At 42.1% G+C, this 15,194-nt stretch overlaps 1 protein-coding gene across 2 annotated transcripts in view; it reads left to right on the forward strand.

Annotated features, from left to right (window-relative positions):
- The first annotated feature begins 583 nt into the window (after nt 1-583).
- kdr (kinase insert domain receptor (a type III receptor tyrosine kinase)) overlaps nt 584-15,194 on the forward strand; it is a 32,432-nt gene continuing 17,821 nt past the window's right edge. The window contains exons 1-10 of one of the 2 annotated variants that reach the window (XM_080431883.1): nt 584-882; nt 2,429-2,522; nt 4,465-4,667; nt 5,554-5,675; nt 7,904-8,072; nt 8,787-8,926; nt 11,025-11,208; nt 12,368-12,491; nt 12,919-13,088; nt 13,561-13,717. In XM_080431883.1, coding sequence (XP_080288009.1) covers nt 816-882; nt 2,429-2,522; nt 4,465-4,667; nt 5,554-5,675; nt 7,904-8,072; nt 8,787-8,926; nt 11,025-11,208; nt 12,368-12,491; nt 12,919-13,088; nt 13,561-13,717 — 1,430 coding nt within the window. In that variant the 5' untranslated portion in view covers nt 584-815. The remainder of the gene's footprint in view (nt 883-2,428; nt 2,523-4,464; nt 4,668-5,553; nt 5,676-7,903; nt 8,073-8,786; nt 8,927-11,024; nt 11,209-12,367; nt 12,492-12,918; nt 13,089-13,560; nt 13,718-15,194) is intronic. The other variant, XM_080431884.1, reaches the window with a different exon arrangement.

Here is a 15,194-nt window from a genome sequence, read left to right on the forward strand (position 1 = left end):
CCTAAATGACCAAACACACTAGTCAGTCACGCTGCACGCAGCGTCTAGTGATTCACTGTAGATACTAGGGGGATATCCTAAGCCTGAAAATAGCCAAGCTTGTAGATCAGCTATTCCCACACCCAGGTTTATCTCCCACCCAGAGTAGGCTACAAATTACGCATCTGCGCGGTAACCGGACGTCTCGCCCCTAAACACGCGCGCCCCCATTTTTTTCCCCGTGGACTGCTCGCCCCCAGAGGTTAATTCTTGTATTTGTTTTACTGAGGATAAGGTTAGGAATAAGGTTAGGTTTTGGCACCGTTTTACTGAGGTTACGTTTAGGAATAGGCTACGGTTAGTTTTTAGGCATAGTTTTACTGAGGTTACGTTTAGGAATAAGGTTGGGTTTACTAGGCATAGTTTAAGTTTGACTGAGGTAACGTTTAGCAGGGATACCAGGTGGCGACCGTTCCGAGGCCGCCGGATTTGCCCCGGGGCAACTGTGTTTTGGGGCGAGCGTTTTCACATGCACTCCTCCCTTTGCGCCCACTATCCACTGTGCGCTCCATCCTGCCTCCATAGACCATAGCACCATCAGCTCCATGACTGGCGGAGCGCACGTTTGACCAGCGCGCACATCACATCGCTTTGGGAACTGTCCATGATTCTTTTTTGTTTTTTGCTTTAAAATAACTTTCATAGTCTAGAAATCGATAAGTCATTGTCTGTCAAATGGACTCCTAACGACCGCGTATAGGATTCATTATCACGGGAGTTCCAAACTTTTTGTTATTGGATGTTCGTGAAGGGACTGATCGTCTCTTGACCGTCGGATGGTGGCTCTGGCAATGTCCGTCATACCGCTTCTGGGGCTGATCTTAAAAATCCACTGGCTTTTTGGTGAGAGATCATCCTAAATGCATTGTTTAGTTTAAAGAATTAATTTAAATCAATCAATCAATCAGTCTTCTAAATCCTATTTAAAAAAAATGCTATATTCTCAAACTTTTTCATGTCAAGCTCAAGGGCCCAAAATGATATGCATTTGCCCCCCCCCCATCTCGAAATATTTATAGGCATATATAGGAATATATAAATAAATATATATATTTATGCAAAAAAAATAGCAGATAGAGATCTGCTATTTTTGAATAGCCAAATAAATCTAAAATGACACAGATGCTTTCCCTGTCTTAAAGGGTTGAAGACTCCAGACAAGTAACATGTGTTGAGGGATACATGTTTTACAGTCCATATAAGTCGTCTTTATGCTTGCTTTTCAAGGGTTATATTTATTATGTCAAATATAACCCTTGAAGATGTTATGAATACTATTATTATTTCGGTCATACAAGTGTAGGCTGTAGAGAAAATGTTGAATATGCAACAGACAAAGAAGTAAAAAACAAACACATTATTGATATTTACACCAATCCTTTTCACACAATAAATAATCCACACAATCAATGACCGAAAAAGGAATAGGCTGAACCAATTATGGATTCATCATTAAGTGCAGTCTGGCTGCTCTTGTTCCAGTTAATTTAAGTAAGCTCACAATTTTGGTTGGACTTTTAGATAAATAATGATAGAGTAATAAAAAAGCAATTCCCAAGTAGAGAATCCACTGTATTTACAATATAGTCATTGATTGGCCTAAATAATAATAATAACAATAATAATAATAATAATCATTATAAGTATTAATAATATTATTAGTATTATCATTATCATGTTTTTGTGTTAAATTTGGGATTGAATACATGGAAACAAGTCGTTTGATTTCATTGACTTCGTCAAATGGCCCAGTCAGTGTAAAGTGTTCCATGGTTGCGTAGACGGTGTGTTTGTCTCCGGGAAGGAGGGGGCAGATCTGCTCTGCTCTGCTGCAGGCCTGTGTCCTCAGAAACAGGAACCCCACCTAGACCTTCCAGAGCTCTGGCTATTGAGTCTGCCCCGGCCCATCTTCCCCAGGCTTCCTGTTTTGACACAGCTCCGCCATTTGCTGTGGCAATGGAATAATGGCTCAGTATATTATAGCCGGTCAGCCAGCCAGCTAGCCAGCAAACCAAACATTCACCATCTTTAATTCGCTCAGTTGAGACTTTTGAGAAGCAGTTTGTTGATTTATTATGGCAATAAATCAATATGGCATTTTTTGTTACAGTAGTTTCTCATATAGCGTTTTGGTCACAGGAAAAGAGTAGACACGCACTGTATTAAAAATTCACAGTGTGTGTGTTCAGACCATGGTGCTATGACCAATGTGGATTCTGAAGTGTTAGGACTCAAATGTACTACAGATTAAGTGTGATATATCCAGGGACCCTCAGGGTTCCAAATTGACCCTTACAGGTCTGTAACTCAGAGTTATGGGGGTCCTTGAAATTAAATGTCTGAGAACCACTGCAGCTCCCTGGATCATACTTGTTTTTCTTCTCAACAGCTCTAGATCTGCGGTACATGCCGGACCCTCCTACAATGAATGCCAGCGGCATCCTGAGGATCAACAAAACAGACAGCCTGGAGCTCACCTGCAGGTCAGAGACTGGACATGGTTATCAATCAATCAATCCGTCCGTCCGTCCGTCCGTCCGTCCGTCCGTCCCTCCCTTGTCTGTCTCTCCAATCCATCAGTCCCTCTATCTATATCAGTGGTTCTCAACCTGCGCCCACCATCCAATGCAGGTCCCTTACCGCCCCCCACACCCATTTAAAATGCAGGCTATGTTTCTGCTCTTGACATTAAAGTTGATTTATTCTGTTGCATATATAGTTTAGAAAACATCTCAATGAATAACACATAACTTTATATTAAAATGGACTGTCAATGTGATTATTAGTCTACTTCCCAGGGAGAAGAAAAAAGGATTTGCCAGGAGTGCTATTATATTTTTTACTAGTAAACAACAGCTACAGTTATATATTGGAACATCAGACTATAACTGGGTCTCGTTATTGATCACAAACGGAAACAAAAAAGCAATAATTTGATCTGTGGTTTATGAATCTGTGCCACAGAGTCATTTTAGTTTAGTTTATTCATTGATTTATTGGACTGTTGCTATTGGTAGTCATGGCTGCCAGTTCCCGCCTGATGTCATGTGGGAGTCCCAACTGCTCCAGACTGTACTGAATAACGGATAGCTTGCATAACGTCTTCAGACTCGGACTTAAGTCTGAGATGTACAGCCACTTGTGATGAAACGATCTCCCACCATGCACGTGCACATCTGCACATGCAGATGTGCGGGTGCATGGTGGGAGATCGTTCCCCACAGATCCCCACAGATCATTGAAGGTCGGGTTCCAGCCATTATATATGTACAGCTCTCCATTGTAGACAAAGGCTGAATGACCCCAGCGTCCTCTGGAAGAAGCTGTGCAGAAGGCGTGCTCAGCCAGAAGTTGGTCTGTGTCAAACATCTTTGTCCCGATGATGGTGGCAGAGTGGCCCATTGAAGCAGGAGGTGGTGGTGTTAATTAAAGGCCAGACCTTTGTGGTGTTTTCCAACTTGTAGATGTCATTAGTGAATGTCAGCTGGGTGTATCCTCCATAGATATACATGACCTTCCCCAAGACACAGGCTGGGTGGTACAGCCTCTCCTCTGGAACAGTCCCAGAAATCTTGGGTTTGAACCATCTGTGGAAGTCGACATCAAATGCATAAAGCACGTTGCAGTAAGGATACCCTCCCCAGATGTAGATGATATCTTCAATTAACACAGCTGTGTGCCCCTGAAGGGGACGTTCTCCTCTTCCAGTAGTCACTTGGGCAAACTTCCTCCACCGTATAGACACTGTGTTAAAAACGTTCACGTCCATCTGAGCCATGTTACCTCCAAAGGAGTACAGCTTGTGCTCCACTGCAACATTCACATAAAGGTATCTGTTTGGATCCATCCAGTACCGTCCAGCAGAACATTTCTCACACTATAACCAATTTACTCCGAGAAATTATGTCCTCACTAATGTGTGTGACTGTGCGTTATCACTTGTATTGCTTCAGTGGCACAAATGTCGCTCAAAGTTTGACAAATCCATAAGGCCGATCGGTTGGCCAATCAAGGAAGCTGAAGACTGACTGATCTCGTATTATTATTGAATACCTTATTAACAAATTGCAAACAGTACAGCAAGTACAATTACGCAAGCAATGCTAAAAGGCAAATTGAATTGCAGCAGACAGTATTTTCAGCAGTGATGATGAATAATCTTCAGGGGAAGACGCTACTGAATCCAACGTCAAGGTTCCTTAAGACCCCTTACAGCACCCCTTTTCATAGATATTGCTTCCAGCCCCCCCCCCCCCCCCCTCATGTTCTCTGAACGCCCCCTGGGGGGTTGTACTGCCCCCCATTGAGAAACACTGATGTATATATATTTCACTTTAAAATGCTTAGTCGGTATGAAAGTGACATCAACAGAGTCTTAAGTGTCTATGGGAAACCGACTGATCCCAGTTTTCATTGACCTCCCAGCGGTCGGCAGTTCCTGACGTGGACCACTCCTTACTCCAGCAGTCGTCTCTCCACCTCCGACTGCAGTGGCTCTGGACTCTTCTGCACCACGCTGACCATCTCTAACGCCACCGCCAATGAGACGGGGCTGTACCGCTGCTCCTACAAAGACCTGGAGGTTGAGGATGGCAAAACCGCTGCCTCTGTTTACGTGTTTGTCAATGGTAGGACTTCACTTTAACCGTAACCTCGGAACGAAGGGCGTGACGCCCAGTACGTGGAAGAAGCAGAAGCACAAGGTAGACGTACTCTGTTAAAAGGCTTGTATTCATTCAAAGTTTTACTTGAGTGAAAGTACAAAAGTGTTGGCATAAAAATATACCGTACGTCTCAAAAGTAAAACTACTACATTATGCAGAACGTTTTTCAAAAGTCTTCAAAAATGTTCTAAATCTTTCAAAAATAGCAGATCTACAAGCTCACAACACGTCACGGTGTGACACGTTGCGAGCTTGTAGATCGGCTATTTTCGAATAGCTATAAAATAGGACTTAATTGGTTGTAAGTAATGTAAGTAACTTACATTAACCAATTCATGTTAAAGTTAAAAGGTGTTTTAGTTAAAAACTAAAGTTTTCAAATAATTGTAGTGGAGTAAAAAGTACTATATTTGCCTCTGAGATGTAGTGGAGTAAGTATTGAAAAATGGGAATACTCAAAAGTAAAGTACCTCAAAATGTATTTGAGTACTTGAGTAAATGTACTTAGTTACTTTCCACCACTGGGCGTGACACCCATCCTTCCAAGGTAAGCATGTTGCATGACGAGTGATCTAAAGCTACAATCTGGATTTACTTTAATGAATACAATCTTATTTGAACCAATCTGTACTGCAGAGAATGTTAATTCAATATAACTACACTAGCACATCTGCAGTGGTTGGAGGTGGTCTCCCCTACTTGCCACCCTGGTGTCGGGTAGGACACCGAATGGTTGACAATGTCAGTAAAGTTATTTGAAGAAGACTGCAATTGGGCACTAGACGCACCAAACTTGTTTCTGGTATCCTGTAACTTTTCAATCTCAGAGTTGTGAAATGTGTGATTCTAGATGAGAAGGTGCCCTTCGTGCCGTCTGAGAAGGAGTACGAGGTTGTGTTCATCCGAGAAGGAGAGCGGGTGGTGATACCGTGCCGCGGCTCTATGGAGGATCTGAACGTCACGCTCCACACCGTAAGCACTGCTACTGTCCCAAACGTCTAGCTTATCAGCTAATAATGGCCCCTTTTGATATGATTTTCTTTTAATCTCTGGGACCCCAATATAAACTGTAAACCCCTCAGTGTTAATTTGACTCTGAGGGGTGTGAAAGGCAAACAAATGGACCTGTTGTTCACTCTATGAGAGACTCATAGGGGTCCATTTGGACCCACAGGATCTCACAACCCAGTCATCCCCATTTTGGGCATGTCATTATTAGTGAAAATTCAGCAGAAATTGCCAAACATTCTGCAAAATATCAATGAGAATTCAGCCAAAAAGCAAAGTAGCTATTTTCGCCGCACTATACTGTTGTATGGCAAAGTATAAACTAGGCAGGCAGCCTCCTGTATTCAGGCAGATTTTATTGGGGCGGCAGATAATAACTTTTTGGAAACTGAACATAAAACTTTTCATTGTGTCAGTCAGCACAAAGGGGGAACATTTAGCAGGTTTCCATTTCCTGTCTGTGCTACCTCCACCCATCACTTAGAACCTGTGACCTACACACAGTTTTAGTGTCATTCCACTTGGATGCAGTTTGGAAAATCAGTGAGGCCTTTGCCCTGGTCAGACAGCCACCAGCTAGTACAATGAAGCACACATCAGTCCAAGTTTCCCTGTGGTCAGCAGCATGGTTATTATAGTTAAATAAAACTAAAATAACCATATCGAAATCGAAATAACGAAAACTAGAAAACTCGACAATAAATTGTAAATTGTTTTTGAATCTCACCCCTGACAAATACCTCATATTACAATGAACTATGATAATGATAATGAATTTATTTGTATAGTGCTTTTCTAAACAAAGTTACAAAGTGCTTGAACAACAACAACACGTTAAATCAACAGATCAAAACAAATTACAACAGTAGAATAATCCTAAAATAATCCTTAGAGAAACACTTAACATAAAGGTGTATTTTCAGAAGCGATTTGAAGGAGAGCACTGATTTCTCAGATCCTCAGACTCTGAGAAGCCCAGGGGCACGGGCCGCAAAAGCCCGATCACCCCGAGTAGCGAGGCGGGTCTTAGGAGCAACTAAGAGAGCCATTACCTGAGGATCTAAGGCAGTGCACCGGCTTGTAGGATCCGTAATGTACTTGGGAGCTTGTCCAAACAGGGCTTTAAAAGTGATTAGTAAAATCTTAAAATCGCTTCTGTAGCTCATAGGCAACCAGTGGAGAGCCTTGTGACAGAGTTCTGAACACATTTTTTGCGAAGGCCAGAGTATAAGGAGTTGCAGTAGTCTAAGCATTCAAGGTTTCTTTATTTTATATTTTCACATGCAGGTCAATAACAAAAGGCATACAAAAACAGTGTATGTATGTTACTAGCATACCCTCTTTACAAATTAATGAGTACTTAAAGGGATACTCCACTTTCAAATAAAATAAACATTTTAAAAATATATTAAAAATAAATGAAAAAAGTAATGGAAAAATCACGGCCCCCTCACGCATTAGAGTGTCCTACTAATGTGTGAGGGGGCCGTGATTTTGCCATAACTTCTTCTTTTTTTTTTTTTATATTTTTTTTTAATGTTTATTTTATTTGAAAGTGAAATATCCCTTTAATTGGTCATACTGCAGCCAGTATTTGTCATTACAGAATCTGAAATGAAAAGCTGCTTTCCCATGGTGTTTTAATCCCACTGGGTTCCGGAGTATTAATTGAACTCTCTGGTTTATAGTGTGCATTGATTTGGTCACATTTGGAATTCTCAAAGACCTAGATTTCTCAGTCACCTTTTGTTCTGCATGTCACAAACACAACACAGCGCTACAAAAGATGCACAACTCAAAGGTCCCATTTACGTCACTGGTCCTCAACGTGAGGTCTGGGGACCCCCATGTGGTCCTTGAGGGGGTTTCAGGGGTCCCCCAGCTAAATGATTGATAGTTAGGAACCAAATGGACCACGATGGGGCCGAAACTATGAGAGTGTACAAATACAACCAAATGGACCCTTTACGGGCCTGTAACTCAGAGAGTGTACAAATGGAACCAAATGCACGTATACGGGTCCATTTGGTTCCATTTTTACACTCTCAGAGTTAAATGAACATGGAGGATTTTACAGCGTATAAATAAAAAATTATATCAAATGGGGGTCTGTGGCCTAATGCACATCAATTTGGGGTCCTTGAAATAAATCACTGTATGACAAGTTGTGATTCTCTGTGTGTGTGTGTCAGAAGTATCCTAAGAAGGAGCTGCATCCGGATGGGAAGGACTGTCTGTGGGACGCCAGGTGGGGCTTCACGGTCCCCAGTCACCTGATCAGCTACGCCGGTGTGGTCTACTGCCAGGCGCGCCTACGCAACGTCACCTTCAAGTCTCCTCTCTACATAGTCGCTGTTGTTGGTAAGAAACACATCTGTACTGTGTGTGTGTGTGTGTGTGTGTGTGTGTGTGTGTGTGTGTGTGTGTGTGTGTGTGTGTGTGTGTGTGTGTGTGTGTGTGTGTGTGTGTGTGTGTGTGTGTGTGTGTGTGTGTGTGTGTGTGTGTGTGTGTGTGTGTGTGTGTGTTTCAATTAACCACTTAAACACTTGGCATTCGACAAATATCAAAACTAGACGAGCTACAAGCACACATTTAAAGTTCATTTTTACAATTTGTAAATTTTCACCCACCAAAATAGGGACACCAGGTTGAAAGTGGTTAAAGGTATGCATAACTAGTGTACAGTAGGCTGTGTGTGTGTGTGTGTGCGTGTGTGTGTGTGTGTGTGTGTGTGTGTACGCGCGCAAATATGCTTGATAACAGCAGCACTTTGCTGCAGTGATTGTACATACACGTATATGTAGAGAGAGAGAGAGAGAGAGAGAGAGAGAGAGAGAGAGAGAGAGAGAGAGAGACTGAGAGAGTGAAATGAGAGCGACCGAGATAAGAATGAAGTTGGTGAGTGAGAAAGAGAGAGATTGAGAGACAGAGAGACGGAGAGAGAGGGGATAGAGAGAGAGAGAGAGAGAGAGAGAGAGAGAGAGAGAGAGAGAGAGCGAGGGGGGTGTATGTTCTCTCAGTAGAACAATGGACTGTGAGCTCTCAGGGCCAACGTCTTCCCTCCCTTTTCCGCAGGATACAAGATCCATGACCTCACCCTGACCCCCGCGCAAGTCAGGCTGTCGGTGGGGGAGCGCCTGGTGCTCAGCTGTACCGCCAAAACCGAGCTCAACGTGGCCATCGAATTCAACTGGGCACATTCTGGACAGGCCTTGGTGAGAAGCACGCAAGCCCCGTTCTGTTGGGCTTCTGTGAAAGAAAACACCCTTGACTGCCAGAGTTTATTCATAATACACTCACCCACTGCCAGGGTTTTTAAACATTTTTTTATAGAAAATTTTTTAATTATTTGTCCGTTTATTTTTTAACATTGAAGTGAATGAATTGTTTTAATTTTCTTTAATTAATTGAATTAATTCGTTGTGAATAACGGAAAAAAAATTATACTCAAAAATTAGAGAAACCTTTTTTAGAAATTCAAAAACAAAATAATTTTTTTTTTAAAAGGGGAGAATTCTCCCCTTTGGCGGTAAACACCATTGACTGAAAAGGGGAGAATTCTCCCCTTTGGCGGTGAGTGTGTTAACCCTATAGCGTTCCTGTACTGGGGACAACATTCAGTGAAAACATATTGAGCTTGTACATTAGCTATCTTCGGCAAAGAGATTTGGTAAGGAAACAGTAGGATATATCTAGTATAGGTTCCTGGTGAACCCTGGACAACCAAGTATATGGGGATAAAAAGGTGAAGTAAGTTATGTGCTTAATTGGTTAAAAAAAAGTAACCCTTTTTGTAAAAAAGTTAAAGCTCTATATTCATTGCTATAGATTGTTTGTTCAGTAACAGGGGTCTCTCCAGCTCCAGCTCATTAATAAACAGAAAATATATTTTCAGGTAGGTTGCCAATTTCATCCAATCACAGATTTCTCAGCTTAAGTTTATAGCGTTTGAGTTCCAATTTTACCTGCTCATTTTGTGGTTTCATCACTTCCAATTTCACTTGTTTATCCTCTATCCTGTATGAGTTCTCTCTACTGATTGGATAGAAGTGGTATCCCAACCTGAAATCTGTTTATTTAAGAGCTGAGATCCTGTGACCTATGATCTGATCAGAATATAGCGCTTTTTAAAACGTATTTAAAAATATATAATTTATATATATACCACCTTTAAGTGGTTAAAAACAGACAGGGTATTTTAGGGGGTTTCTCCTTTGTTTTGTCTGTTCAATGTCCAGAGACAGGCTGTAGAGGTGGGGAGGGGACAGTGCAAAAATCCTGAGTCTTAATTTAATTCAGAGATTGTAAAAATGGACCTGTAAGGTCTATGTTAAATTAGCACTCAGGCATTATGCAGTGGAAAGTGCAAGTGCAAGACCGTAGCCAGATGCAAATCCAACATCTGGTCAGAGCAGTTACCATGGGGCTCTGAAGGAGATGCCATTGTCACGGTTTAATACTCTGTGAAATGGCCTCAGTGTACGTTGATATGTAACTGATATTGAAATCAACAAGTGGGACATTCATGACAGACACCAGAGTCATCATATATGTAGCCTATCTGGCTTCCTTCCTGTCCGTCCGTAGAACTCTCTCTTCCTGCTTTCAGGAACCCTTCAGCTGGTCTCTGCACAAGGTCAAAGTTCAGAGTTCACCTGATGTTTTCTTTTTTTTTCTTCTCCCTGTGGTATTATCTTCGCCCATTGGGGACCTATGGCTTATTTCAGTGGTTCTAAAAAAAGTAATGTCATTGTCAAGGACCCTCAAATTGATACAGGCCATGAACCCCTCATTTGAAATGATTTTGTCTCAGGGTCCCCCTCTGACATGAAAGTTGTTGATATGATTCAGTACAGTATTCCTCGACTGTCTAGTCTACTGCATGTGGCAAGAACACAGTGGAGAGTGTTATGCTGCGTTCACACGGGCAGATACAAAGATACAAAAATACACAGCATATTTGTCGCTTTGTATCTATCTGTGTTCCTCAACACGGTCGGTGACGTCATCAAGCGCTGCGTCATCGGAGCTACAGTTGTACTTTTGTATCTTTGTATCTTGAAGTTGAACCCAGCTCAACTTGAATGTGTAGCTTTGTATTTGTATCTTTTGTTGCAGCTGCAAACGTCAGATGTTGCTTTCTTCATGTCGCTCATCACGATGTGACGCGTTGTGAGCTTGTAGGGGGATTACAAATTTAAAACTATTTGGGGGATTTTTTAAAAACATTTTCACCTATAATGACAAGCCCAATATTGATACGCTATTTTGAAAGTGGTTAATATTCTAATATTCTTGTTTGCCATGTGTCAGGTTTCACTGAATGGCTCGGGGGCCTCACATACAACATCACACAAGAAGAAGTTGTGGAACTCTCTGGAGCTGTCCAACACGCTCACAGTGGAGAACGTCACGCTCAACCACACAGGAGAATACACATGCACCGCCTCCAGCGGACAGATGGACAAGAGCTCGTCTGCATCCCTGAAGGTCTACGGTAGGTACTTTACTGTACACACCTGGAGAATGTTGTTGTTTATTAATCATTTATGATAAAAGTCATGTAAAAAATATTGTCTTTGTCAGTCTCCCATGGGTTTAATCCAGCTTACCCTCTGTATGGCGACTATCAAACAAACGTATTACTCTCCACTCACCACTACACTTGAAGACAAGGACAACAATAAGTTGCTGTATGAACCACTGCACTGCAAAGTGTCTGAGAATTGTGGGTGGTTGTACTGTGTGGATCAACACAGGGAAGCTGTCAGAACCTTCCCTAACATCCGGGACAACGCTCCACACGTCCCAGACTCTTCTCCCTTCTGGCTCCCAAAATGTGGAACGAACTCCCCATTGCGGTTAGAACAGCAGACTCACTACCAATCTTCCGCCGCAATCTGAAGACTCACCTCTTCAGACTCACCTCTTCAGACTCCACCTTAGCCCGTAGCACTTGCCGTGGCCAGGGGCGGACTTACCGTTGGGCTAGGGTGGGCTGCAGCCCACGGGCCTCCAACTGGGGGGGCCTCCGATTTTGTTTTGTATTTTTTTTTATGATCACATTTTTTTTTACGATCAAATCCAATGAAATAACCGAATTAAACCCGAAATTAAAAGAAAAATAACCCGAATAACCAGAAAAAAAATCGCGCGCGCACGGCAAAGTTCTTGGTTCACCTATGATGATTACTATTTCTATGCATTTGATGTATTACCTCGTGTTTACCTTGCTTACTGTAAATCGCTCTAGATTAAGCGTCTGCTAAATGCTTAAATTGTAAATTGTGTTACACCAATGAGGTAAAGAGATAGCTGTCATAGATATGTTCTCAAAGACAGCATAAGCCTGAGTAGCCTATAAATGAAGCATTACACGTGTTGAGCGAGGTGTGTGTGACATCATCAGTGGGTCCTTCATGTACCCATTTATCCACATGAACCCTAGCATCCCCATTGTGGGGCGAACATTCACTGAAAATATCAACAAACTCACAGCTGGTGGCAGCACGTTGCATTGTGAGCTTGTAATCGCCTATTTTCGTGTAGACAGGAGATGGCCTAGTATACTTTGTCAAATAAGAATAGGGTTTAAGTATACTGATGGTGAATGAAGCTTAGGCTACTCTGTTTTTGTGACTTCTGTGTGATCCCAGAAAAGCCATTCATTGAGCTGAAGGACGCATCGACGAAGATTATTGAGGTCAACGTCCGTGATCGAACACCTGAGACCACCATCCCTGTCAAGTACACAGCCTACCCTGAGCCTATTGTCAAATGGTACGTTCTGGTAGTAGTGGCAGTAGTGTATTGAATACAATACATTTTCATGTTATCGAGCAACATTGCACCAGAGTGTATGTGTATGGTACTGTTTATGACTTATTTCATTGTGGCCTGCTAAACTGGGGCATGGTCATGAATACTGTCCATTATTGACCAGATATACGTAATAATAATATTAATAATAATATTATTAATAATAATAATAATAAATACAAATTAAAACAAATCAGAATAAAATCATGATGACCTGTATAAAATCTAAACATTATAAAATAAATAAATACATGGAATCAAAAGATACCATATAAAATGTTTAATTATGGAATTGCCTTTCGATAAAGGTACGTTTTAAGAAGTGACTTAAAAGAAGACATCTGGTTTGACGATTTGATGATTTGATATCGCGATCTGCCTGTGTCAGGTACAAGAATGGCCAGCAGATCCGTAAAGATGACTACAGACTAAAGGCCAGAAATGATGAGCTGGTGATCCGCGGCGTGATGGAGAAGGATGCTGGCAATTACACTGTGGTTCTGACCAATAAGATCACCAAGGAGGAGCACAGACGCTCCGTTCAGCTGCTGGTCAATGGTATGTTTTCCATCTCATATCTTATTATGTTTTCCCTGTTTTAATATTCACTGCCCTAACGCGGTTGACCATCATTTTGCAATACATAACCTTCCTGAACGTTTTGTCTGCCTGAATACTTGTTGGTAACAGCTGTGTAGTCAGCAGTGTATCTTATACTAGAGCTAGTTTTAATGACATATTCGATGGTGTTGTTATACAGTTAAAGGTGGTTTTGCCTGAAAGGCGTCCTTTGTGGAAACATGTCTTTTTAGGTGAAAAACATTTAAAACAAATTTTAAAAAAAAATCTAAAACCACAAATAGCAGATCTACAAGCATCACAAGGTGTTGTAGATCAGCTATTTATGTTATTCATCATACGGGATTAAGTGGTTAACTATCAATGTGATCAGAGTGATCTGAAAGTCTATTTCGTAGCTCCCTTGTTTTGCTCACTCTCGATGGTAAAGCTTAATGTCGTTCCTTCACAGTCCCTCCCCATATCATTGAGAAGGAAGTGGCGGTGGACACTGATGTCTACATGTACGGCAGCAGTCCCACCCTCAGGTGCAGCGCCCGCGGAATCCCCACACCTGCAAAGATCGAGTGGCAATGGATGTCCGAGGAAGACTGTCCTGCCGCCTTTCAGTAAGTTGTATTTACACCTCTCCTCAGTGTGTGTGCACGCACGGGCGTGAGTGTGTGTGTGTGTGTACACTACACATCGTACGTGTGTTTGTGTGCAATGAACCCCCCTTTATGGATTCAACCTCTGCCTCCAGAGGCTTGTCAACAGGTTGTTGATTTAGCAGAGGCCCCAGATTATCTTTGTACGTTGCAGTGTATTATTATTACAGTCTCCCATAGCAAGAAGATCAGAGATCTCAGCCTATCAAAACGTCATACTTCAATTTCTAAATTCAATTTATGAGAACAGCCGCTAACAAACCTACGCCTTTGAAAACCAATCCTTACTGTCTAAATATGAAGGACCACCTTAATGTTTGTCATTGGTTCTGCAATGCTGTTAAATCTATTTCTAGCTATATGGCTACATTAGATCGGTAGGCGCCGGGCGGATATCTCTGATCGCCTGGCTACGTGAGTCCTGTCATATTATACACTTCCATGGATGGCTATGTTTGTGCTCTTTGGATTTTAGTTTTATCACTCAACATAAATAAATCCAAGGTACCTTAACTTGCAGATAGATTAGCTGCTTAAATGGCAGGTGTAAAAGACAAATTGTATTTATTGTTGTTTGGCCCTGCTATTGATGGTGTTGATACTAGAAGCTCAGTGTAGGGGCTACAGCACACACATCAAAGCAGTGGTTCTCAAAGTTGGGTCCAGGGATCCCCAGAGGCCCTTGAGGGGTTCCAGGGGGTCTTCAGCAAAATTAGTTAATATGGTCAAAATCTGATTTGAACCACTATACATTGGCTATTTGAAAATAGTCAATGTGTCGCGATGCGACACCATGACATTGCGCTTGATGTGATCGTAGATCGGCTGTTTCTTTTCTTTTTTTCTTTTGAAAAGATTATATTTTCTTGACACAAATCTTGTACCAGTTTTTTGACACAAAAATATTTTCTGATGGGGGTCCACGGCCAAATGCATAATAATTTGGGGGTCCTTGACATGAAAAAGTTTGGAGAACTCCTGGATTACAGAGCAGCATCCTCCTCAGGTATGTCAGTGATTGGAGGGTTGTTGACAGAAGGGAGGGGGCGGGGGGAGAGGGGCTGGAGCAGAGCATCAGCAGGCTCTTATCTCCAGCCCACACATCAGAGCACTTCCTCAGGCATCTACGCTACGTTTCCTGTTGTTCCTCCGTCCTCTCCATCAGAATAAGGGACTCCTTCCTATCAAGAGCAACTTCTCTGCTCGCATGACTTCCTGTCCCCAATGCAACAGGACGCTCATCTATATCTCTGAGCTAGTTGTTCTCAAAGCGGGGTCCGGGGACCAGCACCAGGGGTCCTTGAGAGTGGAGTTTCAGGGGGGGTGGTCAGCAAAACGAGGAACAGTTTAAGCCTGATTCAGTTTTTTTGGCTATTGGAAAATATCCGATCTACAAGCTCACAACGCATCTTATCACAACACATTGTGAGCTTATAGA

The sequence above is a fragment of the Gymnoscopelus braueri genome, assembly GCF_963280865.1.
Source record: "Gymnoscopelus braueri genome assembly, chromosome: 6".
Classification (NCBI taxonomy): Eukaryota; Metazoa; Chordata; class Actinopteri; order Myctophiformes; family Myctophidae; genus Gymnoscopelus; species Gymnoscopelus braueri.